The 16756-nt window shown below is 35.9% G+C and overlaps 1 protein-coding gene across 5 annotated transcripts in view; it reads left to right on the top strand.

The window, feature by feature from the left end:
• RABGAP1L (RAB GTPase activating protein 1 like) overlaps positions 1-16756 on the top strand; it is a 569757-nt gene that overhangs the window by 129244 nt on the left and 423757 nt on the right. For all 5 annotated transcript variants that reach the window (XM_031688779.2, XM_072946070.1, XM_031688780.2 and 2 more), the window contains exon 12: positions 15824-15917. In XM_031688779.2, the coding sequence (XP_031544639.1) occupies positions 15824-15917 (94 nt within the window). The remainder of the gene's footprint in view (positions 1-15823; positions 15918-16756) is intronic.

Raw genomic sequence — 16756 nt, 5'->3', positions numbered from 1 at the left:
TCAAGGGTAGGCATTATACAGGGTGGCATGAATCTTAGGGACCATCTTAGAACTGCCTGTATTAAAGAGTCTTGTAACAAAAATGAAAGGAACTGTCATTTTTCCAAGCGTCTGTTATATAACAGCCACTTTGCACACGTTATCTCACTTGTCACCATAACCAGGCAAGATACTTATTGTTACTTTCCTTAATTTACTAGTTTATATCTCATTTCTCCTGTTGGACTAGGACCATTAAAAGATGTAAATGTATGCAGTATTAGCTAACCAAAAAATGGCCCAAACAGCTCTTTAAAACAGTATGTGATGAATTGCCAAATGAATTTTAAGAGCACTGATTGCTATGGGTGTCTAGTGTCTTTTCTTGAGCTGTTTCCATTACTTGTGGAGACCTTACCATCTCTGCCTACTGAAACCAGGGTTCAACTGTATCAGTTTAAATGATGCTTTTCTCACGATCCTTATCCCCAGTCAGAAGTGATCTCTTGTTCCCTGACTACAGAATTCCACTGTAATTTTACTCACACATCTTTTAGCATCATTTATGATATTCCATATTAAGTTATAGTTAACGTGTGTCTTCTCTCCCCTACTCAACTGTAAATTCCTTCTGAGAAGCTCAGATCCTTGTTCATCTTTGTGGGCCTATCAAAGGGTTCCACCCAGTGGGTCACCAGTGAATGCTAGCTTTCATTCACTTTCAAGTGAACTAAGTCAGGAAACATTTGAAAGAGTTAGTGGGATTTAGAAGAGTAGGAAGTAGGAAGTGTAGCATTTTGACATTTGTGAAAACAGAAAGGATTCAATGGGTGCAGAGTCTATGCCTGTGAGAAGGTGAATGTCAGGTTGGAGAAGCCAGTGGAGAGCAGGCCTTGGAGAAACTCACTAGAAACACTGACCAGTGTAGACTTTGTGTGAAGCAGTGGAGAATCTTAGAGGGATTTTTGAGCTCAGCATGGCATGAGCAAAGATTTGAGTTAGGAAGGTTAAGCTGGTAGTAAGGTGTGTAAAATGCAGTTAAGAACAGTGAAGAATGTATGGTATGTACATCTAATTTGAGGAGATAAATCCTGAACTAGGGTCCTGGTCCTGGAAATAGAAAATGACCGATTTTGGAGGAATGATGGAGAAGGTGAGTGATTTCATACCTGCCTTTAATTGCCATTCTCAGAGGCTCAGTGCTGGGTTAGCTCACCCTCTCTAGCCTTTTATTCCCAGAGTAAATGGTCTGTAGTTACGCAAAGTCCATTACAGAGACCTTGTGTCTAGGAGCACTTGTGTGGCCACCTCACCCCCTTTTGCTGCCAACTTAGTGATTAAGATTCAGACTAAAAGACTGTAGAGACCACCGTGGCGTGATCATTCGTACATCCTGGTGATGGTGGTACAGCTGCATATTTTCAGTGAATCGTCGAATTAGAAGAGACCTTAGAGTTGCCTACTGCTTGCCCTCTCCTGAAGTGGAATTCCCTTTATTAATAATAATGAAAATTATGTATGGAAAGCTATGTGAATTATCTGTTTAATTTTCACACCAGCCCTATAAGGCGGTATTTTATCCTTTTTTTTTTTTTAGCACAGAAGAATTGATTTTTAGGGAGGGTAAGCCCTCATTTCAGGTATCAGCGTCATGCTGGGGTTTTGGTTGAAGTCAGTAATTGCTGAGAGCCACTGTGACTCCCAAGTGCCTGTCTTTGGGCAGGGGTTGGGGAGGTAGGTGTCTGAGGAGGCCCTGAGGAGGAGGGTACTAGTTATTGGGTTCTCTTTATATAATCTATTTAAATCAGGACAATTGTGATAACCTCAAATCATTAAAATATTTAAATGGTGAAGGCCGGTAACAGCTTAGGCATTATGTATTTGCACACAGTATGTACTTAGTAAATGTTATTTGAATTTAATTATACTGAGCTATCTCATTTATAGTTCTGGAAATTGAGATCCTCCGATTAAGTGGCAGTATAAGGACCAGAAACTAGGCTCCTGATTACTTGATAATTGCATTCTGTAAACGGTTAACTCCTTTAGCTGAAGCAAGACTGAGTGCTTATTTACTATTTGTGGAAAGATTATGAAACTATTTCATATGCCATTCCCTTTAGCAGCCGTTACTATCTAGAAGGAAGGAGCTTAATTTTTCAGTTGGAGAAATCGTGACTCTTGTTACACCAGGGGGATATGATGTTCTAGATTTGAATATGGCGTTGGGAATTAAGTGACTCAGATCTCTTATAACTACAGAAAGAAACAGAGCTCTCTGAAAATTTAGTGCTAAACATACACCGGATTTACTATTTGGGCTGGCGTAAATATTTGTAAAGTGTGTGTCAGCAGTAGGTCTACATAACACAGTACTGGGCGTGTTTTTATTATACTGTAAATAGAGACAGGCAAATTATTCAATAAAAGGTCTAAGTGGTACCCATTTGAGCACATTAAAATTTTTTTGAGTGGTATTTGAAAAATAAAACAGAAGTTTGGCTTTAGATAATTAGAGCTTTAATTTGTCCTTTCTCTTTGTGCAAAAAACCACAAACACGTTTTATATCAGAGAAATAAAGGTATTAGATTTTTTATGTCTCTTCAGAATTGCCCAGCTGTAACCTGCTTAATAGTCTTTGTAATCATCTTTCTCCACATAACTTTTATGACTCTCTAGTATTAGTTTTCTCTTCCTTGCTTGTACCATTCCCAAGCTTTGCTCTGTCCTACTTACCTTTCCTTTCCAGATTCTGTTCTTTGATCCTTCTTACGTTTGGTTATATTTAGAGCCTGTTATGTGCAAGACGTATATTATATACTGTATTAAATGCTTAAGGTCAGTTCCTATCTTCAAGGAGCTTACAGTCTAGAGATGGAAGAAGACATGTGTAAAACAAATGCAAGATATTAGAGGTACAGATACTCAGAGAAAAGTTAAGTTGAACTCCAGTAGTTAGAATTGGGATACCTCTTGAAGGCTTTGCACCTATGATCATTTTCAAAGTAAGATTTGTGTTCAATATTTAGTGTCATGTTATCCAGTTAAGGGATTAAAACTCCGTAATTTAAGAAATCTTGAGTTTCATTCTCACTACTTTTCTTGTAAAGAGGATGATATTTTGTCTAAGTAGGCTAGTTGGCCTTTATCATTTTTTTTAAATGGAAAGAAATGTATTATAAGTTACAAGTATACTCATAAAAAATTAATATGTCAGATCCTATGTGATGTTTTCAGATTGAAATGATACATGTAGAACAGTAATTCTCAACATATGGAAGTGCCTTGTTACTTCAGATGTGTATGTCCTGAGTTGAGAATTCACTGTGCATCGAAAAACAGCATTGATTAGAATGGGCTACATATGTGAATGATATAGAGGGAGAGAGAATTGAGGACCAACGGTTATAGAAGATCACCTGTGCTGAGATTCGGTGGTCCTCAGTCTAAGCGGGAATGCATGGAAGTCTCTCTGACTTCTGTGGTGCAGTTCCATTTTGCCACTCATTCACCTTAGAAGTGTACAGAGCAACTGGATCTTCTGTTATTCACCACAGGCACGTTTGGCACTTGCTATGATCTCAGTTTTAAAGAGTCTGTTCTATAGACTGTGAAAAATGCAGGTGATTGATACTCAGTATGTTCCTTCTAAAGGAAACATTAATGATTTGTCCTTCTAAGCTTTTCAGGTATGGTTTCTGTATCAGTTCAGATCATTAGAAAGCCTTCTGTTACTCAGATTTGTTATTTAGTAGATTCTATCAAATAACAGATTGTTAAAGTTTAATAAATGTTTAGTGAGCACCAACTTCTCTGCTAAGTGCTGTGGACACAAAAATAAGACATGACTCTTACACTTGAGGAGCTTAAAGTCTCATTGAAGAAAAAGACCCATAAATAGATAATTTTAGTAAAATATAGTAAATTCAGTACAGCCATTCCTGGATATCTGTAGGGGATTAGTTACAGGACTCTGTGAATACCAACATCCTTGGATGCTCAGGTTCCTTCAGACGATCTGTGATTGTTTGAATTTGTGGATGCAGAACCCTCAGATGATGAGGGCCAACTTTAATAAGATGAGAACAGGGTATAATGTAAGTTGGCTAAAAGGAACTTAGTTTGGCCCCAGAATTCTCGGAAGACTTCTTGAAAATTATGCCTCTGAGCTCATTCTTGATTAATGAATATTATCAAACTAGGAATATCTGGATGCCGTGGTAAGGGAGGCCTTCTAGGCAGGGGGAAACTTTCAGTGATGGGAAACAGCATTATGTGTGCAGTAAAAGATGTATAGTTCACCTGTAAGGGTGGGAAATGTTAGGAAATGAGATTAGAGAGAATACAGAGACTGGGTAATGGAGGGCCTTTTATGTCATACTAATTTTTTGCTTTAATCAAAGGTTGGTATAAGAGATATTGCTACAGTTATGTTAAAAATGTCTTCTTGCAGGGTGAGGGTGTAGCTCAGAGGTAGAGTGCATGTCTAGCATGCACGAGGTCCTGGGTTTAATCACCAGTATCTGTTAAAATAAATAAACAAATAAACCTAATACCACCCTCCCAAAAAAACACCAAAAAAATCTTCTTGGACGTGATTTAATATTCACGGTATTTTATATAAAAGATTTGGGAGATAAATTGTTCACACAGCTTAGGAAAAGTTAACTTTCTTAATGATTTTTTTTTTTTAACAGTAAGGGTTGTGGATGTAACTCTTCATTTTCCCCCTTCTTTGCCTTGTTTTTGGAGCAGGTTAAGGCTTAGAGTTTTTCATTTACCTAATGTATGTTGCTTTAGTTTAGGTGTTCTGATTTGAGGCATCTTTCCTACCCCACTCCAGCCACTGGCCTTTTCTGTTCCTGTTTCCGTTACAGAATGTATTCTGCTCTGCTTCGTGTGTCTGTACCCATTTTCTTTTTTCCTACTACAACATAAATTCCTCAAAGTTAGGAAGCATGTCTTTTACCTTTTTAGGTTTGGCCATGTAGTACTTAGTATATATTTGAATGAATGAATAATTAATTGATTTTTGCTTCATTTTACTTGTACTGTTTTTAACTTCTGGCTCAAATCTTTTTTTTGGTAAATGAATAGGGTAGATATAAATAAGACACACATGTACCAGTGTTATGGACTTCATATGTTTAATCTCTTAAATCATCAGTTTCTTAATACATGAAGAGGACATAATATAATATATATTATATGTATATATAATATAGCTGCCATTTATCAAATGTCTACTATATGCTAGGTATTTAGAGCTTCCCCTCTAATGGACCTTTGTCAGTGTGATTGCGTGTGTTATTTTTTGTTTGGAAGGTGCTTTCATCAGAACTACTGACTGCCTTTTCCTCATCGTGTAGTGGTCAGCTCAAGGCTCAGGTGTTACCTCTTCAGATAATCTTCCTTGACCATTTCTAGGTGAAGTAGGCTGTTTCTTCTGCCTCTCAATTTTTTCTGAAAGTTTTCTTTCTTACACACTAAGGCAGTGTTAGTCTTTCTACCATCTTGCTTTAGTAGCACTTGGAACACACCACTATAATAATTCTTAAAATACTTTGTTATAAATATGGTCTTTTAAATTCATTTCTCTCACCTTCTAGAGTGTGAGTTCCTAAGGGGCAGATGGTATTTTATTCTTTTTGGAGTTCCCATTGCCTAGCATGTGGCAAGTGTTAAGTAAATATTTGTTTGATGAATGGAAATCTCTTTGAAATGTTAATTTTGGACTAGAACAACATATTTTTCTTTTTAAAATCTGTTGATGGAAGTTAACATAGGTGAGACAGGGGTGAATAAGTGTGTAGAAAAGAGTTAACGTAGCAGGCGTCAGACTGCGGTCCTTAGAAGAGCCTGCTTGGAAGGTTGGCCCTTGGCTGGTATTGGTAAACTTTGATTTCAGAAGGGTTCCCACATTCCCTAACTGGGTAGAGTGGCTCACTGTGCCTGAACTATTAGTACAAACAATATGGTTTATGCTGAATATGTGCTTTTCTTCTGGAGCCTGGAATTTCAGGCAGGGGTACTTACATGACCAGCCCCAGTGAAAGTCTCGGGCACAGAGTCTCTGATGCGCTTTCCTGATGGGTAACATTTCACATGTGCTGTCATGACTCATTGCTGGAGGAGTTAATTGTGTCCTTTGGCAGAAGACTCCCCTGAGAGAGGGCTCTTGGAAGTTTGTGCCTGGTGTCCTCCGGACTTCACCCTGCGTGCCTTTTCCCTTTGCTAATTTTGCTTTGCATTCATTCACTGTAAAAAATCGTAAGTTGTAAGTACAACTTGATGCTGTGTTCTGTGAGTTCTCCTATTAAATCATTGAACCTGGGGGCGATCTTTGAAGGCCTCTGACATAATAAGATAAATTTTCTCTGCTTTTGATTGGGAGAGAAATGACAGATGATACATAAAGAAAAATACCGAGAACTAATAATACTTGGTTTGTCTGGGTAGCTACTGTAGATTGGGTGTTGGACAAAAAATTTCTCTGAAGAGGTGGCATCTAAACCTCAGTTTAGATCTGAGATCTGAGTGGCAAGACGAAGCCAGCCATTGGAAGATGGAGAAAGAATATTTCAGGAGGGGGAACAGTTAGTACAGAGGCTCAAAGATGAAAGTGTGCCTGGTGTGTTTGAAGAAGAGGAAGGAGGACAGAAGGGCGGGAGAGGGCGTGCAAGGGTGTAGTGTGAGCTCACGTGAACAGGTAGTCAGGGGCATCATGTAAGTTCCTGTAAGCCACAGTGAGGAGCTTTTCTTTCTTTTCTTTTTGAAGCCTTTGAAGGATTCTAAGCTAGAAAGAGACAAAGATTTGATACATGATTTAAAAATACCACACCAGCTTCATCCATGGAGAATGGCATTCAGTGGAGCAGGGATGGAATCAGGGAGACCATCTGGGATACTCTGCCAAAATGTTGGAGGCTTGGATTAAAGTTGTATTTGGAGAGGGAGAAAAGTAGGTAGATTTGAGATAACATTTTAGAGGTGGAGTCAGCAGGGTTGGGTAATGAATAAGTGATGAGGGCAAAAGATTTCCAGAATAACGTGTGGATTTTCAGATTGAGCAGCTGGATATATATTGCTGTCATTTATGGAAATAGTGAGGTGGGGAATAAGGAACAGGTGTGGGAAGAAAAGTAAGAGTTTTGTTTTAAAATCTTGTTAGATTTTATTATATCCAAATGGAGATAGCGTGTAAGCAGGTGATATGTAGATTCTGAAAATACTGTGTTTCTTATTTTATTCATCAAACACTTGTTGAATGTTTACCAATTGCCAGGTATTTTGGTAGGGAGAAATACAGTGATGACTGGAACACAGTCTCTTTCTAAAGTTAGTCTAGAAAAGCAGGCAGGCAAGGATTCAGACCATAATAGAGAGATGTATTGTCATAGGACCATTCAGAGAATGCTGGACAGGCCCACCAAAATGGCACTGAAACAAAATCTTGAGTTTTTCTCAAAACTCTACTATTTTCTGTTGTTTTCACAATTACTTTTGCTGCCACTTTTGAATTTTAAAGTCCTGTGTGTAAGAGACAGTCTGTATTAAAGACTGATCTATTTTGGCAATTTCTGCCCCCCCCCCTCCATTGTGTTTTAGACTTGTCAGTCTCTTCATTAGATACTATGTTTTCCTTTAAAGAGAACCCTTTCCTCCAGATTTGACATTCTTTTCCCACTACCACCCCCCCCCCCCCGCTTTTGGAAACATTTATCTGTCTCTCCTCTTCCCTCCCTCTTCTTCCTTTCCACATACACAGTGTGTGTATCCATGTGTGTGCAAGTATACACGTTATACATACATGTACATACAGATAAATAGACGGAAGAAGAGAATGTTACTCTGTCTTTACTATGTCTAGTTATGTAATTTTCTCAGTAACTCAGCTGTGTTCATATTCAGAAGTAGAGACTCTGAGGGGAATATAAAAAACCCGAATGCAGACGTGAACTGATCTCACTTCCTTGACTGCCTGATTTCATGTGGCTGCTTTGGCTGTTTTTTTGGGCATTTCCCACTCCTTTCTCATTTATTTGTGAGTGTTTTCCCTTCCAGAGTTGCACTCTTGGTTGAAGAGGGTGTTCTGCTCAGGGGACTCTTACTGAGGATGTGCCACACAGTAGATGTCAGTGAACTCCCTTTCCACATGTTACTTAGATATGACCTATCCTGATGAGTTCTTCTTTTGTTCCTCTTTGCTCTGTTACCTTTGCTTAATTTTTTTCCCCTCTAATTGATTGGCTGCCTTTTAAAAAGTCACCCTTCGAATATGTTTTAAAGTAATTTTTAATATAATATTCTTTTACATTCTTTTTAAAAATTGGTGAAATAGTTCTTTCCTTCTTCACCACCTCTTTATTATGAAAAAAAGTTACAGATAGTACATTCAAATGGACATTTTTTTTTTTACTTTAAGACTATAATAGGCTGTCCAAACACATCAAGTTTATACATTAAGTATCTACAGCTTTTTGTATGTCAGTCATACTTTAATAATGCCATTTTAAAAAAGGGAAAATGGGTAGAAAGTTAAAATACATTTCAAAAAAACCTGAAATGCAAAATGTAAATAAATTCTAAGTCATTAATATTCCAGAAAAAGGTAAAATGAAACACACACACACACACACACACACACACGTTAATTGTCCTTCATGTTAGGTGTATTTGCTGCCCTGGGTCTCTTGAGTATAGTTGACAGGTTTCAACAATTAATGATACATTTTATTAATCACTTATGCTTTGCAACTACAGGGATTATTAATTAGAAACTTGTAATTAGATTCAGAATGACAGTGACGATGATTTATTCAGAAAGAAATATGCAATCTGTGAGCTTCTCTACCTTGAATTTTTTTTTCTATAATAAATCAGCTTCTTTTGTCAGTGGGAAATGTTATAGCATTTTAGAAATTAAGGAATATATTTTGTTTTCCTTTGATAATTTAGATTTGTATCTCAGCTTCATATAGACCATACAATATTCTGACTCTGTCATGTGAAAAATGAGGGATTATATTATATTCACAGTCATAAGAATGTAGTTGTAGTGTTTGGCTGTCAAAAATGACATTATTTAGTATTAAATAACCGAAGTGAATCACTGTTGTGCTGTTCTAGATTGGTAGGTATCATTACACAGACCTGTGTTCCTATATAGGTTTTGCACAGTTAGTAAGGTTTTGTTTTGTTTTTTTCCTCCCCAATGTGTTTAGAAGAGAGTTTATAGCAACCTGTGGTTGCCTGTTTTATTTTCAGCAAACATTTGTTACTTAAGAAAGAATAAAATTAATGGGAAAATCTCTAAAAACCCTCCATAGTCACATTTAATCTGTGTTACTTTCCATCTTTCTTCAGTTGAAAGGAAAAAAAATGAGATTTTTTGTTCTTACTTGTTCCTAATTTATGTAATTTATTTTTAACTTTATTTGAAAAAAAGGGATTGCATATGTATGTGCCTGTATTATTTTTTCCTTTTATGATGTCTGTTGATACTGGTTCTGAACTTTTCCTTTTATGATTAAGATGAAAAAACATTCGTAATAGAAACACAATGTTTTTTCAAAGCAGGGAGTGGCTGAAGTTGAGACCCTCTTTAAGTTATTTTGATTGAAGTATTATACATTTTTATTTTGTTTGATCTAACAATTTACATCTATTGTATTTTCTTTTGGTGTTGCACAATTGGTTTCTGCTCTCTCATGTTAGGAATCAGTGGATAATAAGAAAAAAACAAACCTGGAATGCTTTTTTAGTTACTTTGAAGTGCTGCTGGGCAGGAACCTGAGGACTCAGTAACAATTAATAGTAGAAGCGATAGCTAACACTTGAGTACTACTGTGTGCCAAGCACTGTGTTAAGTACCTCACATGCATTTTCATAATAATTTTTACAACACCACCTGATCGAAACTATTATTTCCACTTCACTGATGTTTAGATTAAAAAAAATAGTGGTCCTATGTATGAGTCTGATGGTATCCAAAATGCTCTGTGTGGTCCTACTTTCTGAAGGAGACCAGCAACTGCAGGGAAATTGAAATCAATGAGGAAAAAGTTCATGAGAAAGAATTGAAGTTACGCATGTTAGAGGACTCTCTACCAAATCATACTCTCTAAGTTAAGCAGAGTCTTTCAGAGACCTCGCCCAAAGTTAAACTTCATAGAAGAAGTTGAAACTATTAGCTACAAATGGCCTCAGCTAACTCTGTGAACACCTTCAGACTTCTCCAAAGCCTCATGTGCCGTTGAAATATGAAATGTCGTCCTCACCAGGCAACGCTCACAAACCTGGGTGCTTCCATATCTTGCAGGGAATTTTACAGGCAATTTCTCATCTTTCTCTCTCCATTGTTTTCCTTTCCCAATTACTTTAAATGTATGAACATATTCTGAAAATAAAGCAGTAACAAACCAGTCCTTCCATTTATTCCACAATTGAGTGTTACTCTGAGCTAAGGGCTAATACATAAAGACAAATAAGACATAGCCCTAGCCCTCACAGAGCCTGGATTTTAAGAGAGAGACATGAATGTTATAGATACTAAATGCATGAGCAAATAATGCAAACAGGCATGTTTTCATGGAAATCTTTTAGATGTTATTGTAAGAGCCTGTATAGGGTCCAAAGGGAAGAACTGGCCAGTTTGGTGGGAAATGGGGGTTGATAAAGGAAGTGTGATGTTCGAATTGACCCTGAATAGAGTTCCCTTTAGCTCTGTTACTCTCTTACCTCCCATATTTCATGACTTTGGATAAAGAAAAATCTACATTTGGTGTCTTTACTTCCCACTCATTCATTCCTCAAACCTTGCACTCCAGCTTCCACCCCAGCATTCTACACCTTAGGCTTTCATATTTGTTGAATGAAGATAGTTTTAATAGCTAACATTTATATAGCTCTTGCCTTTTGCCAGGCACTCTAGTATATGTTTTGCATAGAGTAACTTGCTTAATTCCTACAACTACTCTATTTTTGGATACTATTATTCCCATTTTAGAAATAGGCAGCTGAAACACAGAGAGGTTAAGTAACTTGACCAGGGAGGGTCACAGGTAGTAAGTGTTGGGACTGGGTTTCACATGCAGGCAGTTTGGCTCCAGGATTCATTATAAATGACTGAACGGACCTGGTTCTCATTTACCCATGTCCACACACAGAAGCCCGTAATCTAAAGGTCACTAATTTTCAAGGCATACGTTTTTTTTTTCCCCTAGTTGAAATGAATTCCCCCCCCCCTTCCGATTATTCATTTAGGAAACTTTTAACACTCTTATGGCCAAGTACTAATGTAAGCATTGGGAATATAGAAATAATAGTTTTCACTGCCAAGAAGCTGAGTGTGATGGGAGAAGATGTAGAGAACAGACAGTTGTAACGTGGTGTGGTAAGTGCTGGGGTGAGGGGCGCACTTAGCCTAGCCAGGAGAGGGTAACGCTTAACCAGAATTTTGATGGAAAAGTAGGACTTCGCCAAGGAGGATAGGAATCCCAGCTTTCTTTTCATTTATTCTCTCGCTCTCTTTTTTCTATGTAAAATGGGATACAGTTGCTTTTTCAAAACCTTCAGGTACCCTTTTATGTATCTGCATGGTTCCATTGTTTCTTTTCTTTTCTTCTTTGTCACATTTTACTTGTCAGCCTCCTCACTACTTTTTACTGCACTTTGGTCTCCACTGTCTTTTTTCAGTCTTATTTCTTTCAGCCTACCTAGAAACTGTTTTATCTAGTATACAAAAACTTTACTATTCTTCAGCCCCCTTTCTGCCTGTCTACCAGAATTTAAAAACTCATGTTCATAACTTCTCTGTGCCACAGTTTTCTCGTCTTTAAAATGGGCAAACTAGGGAACTATGTTCAATATCGTGGAACTTATGATGAAAAAGAATATGAAAATGAATTGAATCTGTGTGTATTCATGTATGACTGAAGCACTGTGCTGTACACCAGAAATTGACACATTGTAAACTGCCTGTATTTCAGTAAAATATATATATATATATATTAAAAAAATAAAATAAAATGGGCAAACTAGTAGTGACTACCTTATTAGGTTGTTTAGAGGATAAAGTGAGTTAATGCCTATAAAACCATAATAGTGCCTGGAATATAAGTTAAAAAGGCAGACATTCAGCAAAGGCCTGGGATTCCTATCTTCCTTGACTAAGTCCTATTTTTCATCCAGACGTTTGACCCCTGACTTGCTGTCGTTTCTGCCTTAATTGTCCATCAGGGAACTGGTTCCACTTCAGTGTGCTCATTTTCTTTCCTTCTCCTTGGGGCTCTCCTTTGCCAATCTAGTTGTTTACAGTTCTGATTTCCTTTTTGTAGTGGAAAATAACTTGGAAGATTGTCAGGAAGATAAGATGTTGTTATCACTGATGATTTTATGACATATTAGTAGAAGTTTATAATAATAAAATAGATTTTTGTTTTTTATAGTAACGGATTATTTGAAAGATAAAAATCCTTTCCCCATGCTTATTAGTTATGCACAATTATTTTAAGAGATAAAAAATTATAGAAATATAAAACTTTCAAGTGAAAGATGCATTCCCTGAATATTTATTGAGTGCCTACTATGTGATAAGGTACTGTTAGGTGCCGGAACATAATTGCTGTTAATAATTTGTGTATATGCATACAGCTGTTTTTGAAAGGTCTTTGTAATCATATAAGTAATATTATTCATTAAAATAAAATAGTACATTACTCTTGTTTCTTACTTTTCATCACAAAACAATATATTTTGGATGGTTTTCATATTAGCATATAATTATCTATCCAATTCTTTTAGGCTACTGGATAGTGTTCTTTTGAATGGATATACCATATTTAGTTAATAAAACTTTTAATGATGATAGTTTTTAATTTCTTATTACAAGCAGTGATACAATGAAAATCCTTTCACGTGTATCTCTTTGGCATATGTATTTCTGGATAATATATTTCTAGAAGTGGAGTTGCTGGGTTAAATGATATGTTAATTCAGAATCTTAATAAATTAAAAAGATTGCTCTTTTCTAAACCCCAAACTTCTTGCCTGTTTTCCCATATTTTATCAGTCCTAGGTGTTATTAATCTTTATTATTGTTCTTTATACTGCATAGTCAAATTGGTGAATATGTTTCATTGTTTTAATTTACATTGAAAAATTATTAACAAGATAGGGTTTTATTTAATATCTTTATTGGCTAGTTATATTTTTATATATTGTGGCCTGTACTGGGTTCATATCCTTGGCTCAATTTTCTGTTGGATTGTTCTTTATTTTATTGATTAGTAAGACTTTAGTATATTAGATAAAATAGCCTCGTCATATGTTGAAAATAGTTGTTTTGCTTGTTTTTTTAAAAAATATATTTTGTACCTTACTTCATAGAGGTTTTTAATTCATGGGTTGTCAGATTTCTTACCTTTTCTTGTGGCATCTTGTTTCTTTTTCATGCTTAGGGAATCCTTTCCCCATAAGAATAATTAATAATCTGAAAGATTCTCTGTATTAATAGTACTTTCTGACTTTTATTATAATCATGACTAATGATGTGCATCAATATTTGTTTCCTTTTTTCTTTTTTCTTTTCATAGTGTTCCTTAGCTTTTGGTCTCCAATTTAGCATGCACAACTTCATCAAACAATTTGGAACCTTGGCATATTATTATTTACTGTGTTGCAAAATAGAGTATAATATGGCATCATCTTGGACCCTGCTTAATTGAATATCAATTTGTATTTTAAGTACTTATATCATAGTTGGTACTAGTTTATAAGAAGGGTGACCAGTAGTCCCTGTTTGCCTGAGTAAGTCTATTAGCTTGTTTTCCAGTGTAACTGTAAATTTTAGTAGTGTCCTTTTTTCCTATTGACCTTAAAAAAAAAAAAAAGTCCAACTATTTCACCAGAAAAATGAGTTTATTTGAGGATAGCAGAGAATTGCTATTTGAGACAAGTGAACTATGGTGAACTAGAGGTGTGTCCAGAGAACAGAGGAGAAGGCTTTGCTTTTATAGAGGGAGGGAGGAAATTGGGGAGGGCTGTGGTGGTTTTCATTTGCTGGCGGTGTTGGGCAGCTTGCTGTTGCTGGATCAGGAGGAAATCTTTTTTCCTGCTGGGGTCTGTAGCCTGCAGTGAGTGATATGTGGCTGAGAACTCCTCTTTCAGGGCTTTCTGATTTCATTTTAAATGAGGTTTCCTTTATTCATTTTCATGTTACTCTCAAAAGTGTCTCAATTTAATTGAGAAATTATAAGGATTATAAGGGATAATTGTTTACATTAGGATATTTTAATATGAAGACTTTAGTTGTTTCTTTTTGCATTAGTCCTCCAGTGCTTAGTCATATTTCATTTGCTGTAGCTTAAAAAGAATTTCTCCTATTATTTTATTTTTTGATAATTTTTTTTCTTTTTCACTTTTATTAGGTAGAATTATTACAGTTCGACTGCACATACACATTATATTGCATGTAAATACATATATACAGTACCCTGCACATTTTTTCCTTTCTATTATTTTCATGATGAACTTGTTACAGAGTTCATAGAGTTGCTTATGTGAGGTATTTCTAGAGCAGTGATATTAGTGTATATCCTCTTAACCTTCATCTCTGTATGCAGGATGATGTTCACTTTTTGAAAAAAATGGCTTTCGTATTTCTTGTTTATTTCATATTGTCCTAAAGATGCTGAAGCATTTGTCTGTGTGTGTGCCTATATTTCGGTTATGTTTTACTAAACATGTGATAAAGTCTTTTCAGGTGGATATGACCAAATCTTTCAACCTGGCTAAATAAACCTTTATTTATCACTTTTTTTGGTGTTGAATATATCCACCAGTATGAATTAGTTTATGCTTGAATTATTGGATTTGTAGCATGCTGAGTAATACTGGTTTTAACACAGATCCCTGTGGGATTCACTTAATGCCAATCTCAATTATACTGTCACAGCATTGATAAAACCTTGGTACTTGCTATCAGCCAGACAGATTCATATCTAGCTTATTTTATCATTCATCCAGTCAATACTTCTCCAGCCTTTTTCTATGTAGTACTGTGTCAAAGGCTTTGTTATAATGTGGATAAATTGTGCCTATTACGTTTCTTTTCTGTATCAACTCTGTTACCACTTTACAAGATTTACAGGGCTTAGAATTACTCATTTTCACTGCCGATTATAAACTAACTCAACCTATTTTATTCTTTCTAAAACTATTACTTTGGGATGTTTTACAGAGTTGCCATTTTAAAAGGTCAGTTTGATCTTTCCTTAGTCAAAAATATCTTGTACTTACCAATATATCTTTAAAAAAACTTAAAAAAAGGTAGATTTCTGTTTTTTTGTGTTTATATCATAATATAAATATTTCTCAGTGTCATAGATTGATATATATGTCTGATTCTTGATTTTAGTACTTTTTTGTCTCACCAAATATTAATAACTGTAATATTAATAAAATATTAATATTTGACTATGTCTATTTGATGAGTAGTGCACCATATAGGAATTTCTAATTGTGTTGCCATTAGATTTTTAATTTTGCTCCCTTTGGGTAAAGATACTTATTTATAGGTATTTTCAGTTTTATACTGTGTAAAAAAATGGTTGACAAGAAACTTGATGCTTTGAAAATATTTATCTAGGCACTAAAGATAAAATATATTAATGAAGTTTATATTGTTATTTTTGCAATGGATGTAATAATATAAGCACAAGTGTTATTTGGTTGTTTTATTAGACACATAGTCATGTTTCTTATGTAATAATACGTAACTAATATATATATATGTTTATTATATATAATATAATGTTTGTTGTTTTTGTGTTTCTTCTGCAGAGAGTGACAACGAACTCTCAAGTGGAACAGGTGATGTGTCTAAGGATTGTCCTGAGAAGATCCTATATTCTTGGGGAGAATTACTAGGAAGATGGTAAAAATTTATTTTTCTTATTGAAAATTTTATATTTACATAGTTGATGTTAATTTGTTTTATTAATCACAACCTATATGTTTATATATCTTAATATTACTGTAATATTGAGATTACTTAAGGAGTGAATGTAGATAGAGAAGTCATCCAGGGGCTGAGCCCTCAACCACTCCAGTGTTTGGCTCTTGGAAAGCTGAGTAGGCAAGACTGTGTGGAGTCTAAGAAAGCACCACCAATAAGGAAGGAGGAGAACCAAGACAGAAATCAAGTGAACTAAGTCTAGGGAGCGATCAGGTGCTGATAGGTCAAGTCAGAGAAAGCCTGAGAATTTCACTGAGTCCAGCAGTTTGAATGTCCCTGGTGACTCTGACAAGAACCTCTCAATGGAGAGGTAGCAATGAAAGCCTGATTGGACCGTGTGTAAGAGGAAAAGTAACCAGCAGGGATGGATAGCTCTTCAGAGTAGTTCTGCTGAAAAAGGATGATAAGAGTAAGGGACATATTAAGAAGTGGATGTGGGGTGAGAGCTTATTCCAGAAATTAAGATGGCTAATACAGCATGTTTGAATGCTGTTGGAAATGATCTAGTAGAGAGAAAATTTGATAATGCCAGAGGAAGGAGACATGGTTATAAGAGAAGTAGATGAATAGGCAGTAGGAGATGGTCTTGTTGACTAATGGAGGAATTGTATTTAGGAGCACAGAAAATTCATCTTAGCAGGAGGAAAGGCGGGTCATGGCTACGGAAGTGACAGCTGACTTAGGTGTACTTACTGTGTGCCAGGTGCTTCAGATACCTTCCTTAATTGTCATCACAACAGCCCTCTGAGGTAGGAATT

Source organism: Vicugna pacos, chromosome 21, assembly GCF_048564905.1.
Source record: "Vicugna pacos chromosome 21, VicPac4, whole genome shotgun sequence".
Taxonomy (NCBI): domain Eukaryota; kingdom Metazoa; phylum Chordata; class Mammalia; order Artiodactyla; family Camelidae; genus Vicugna; species Vicugna pacos.
This window is presented reverse-complemented; position numbering and strand designations above follow the sequence as displayed.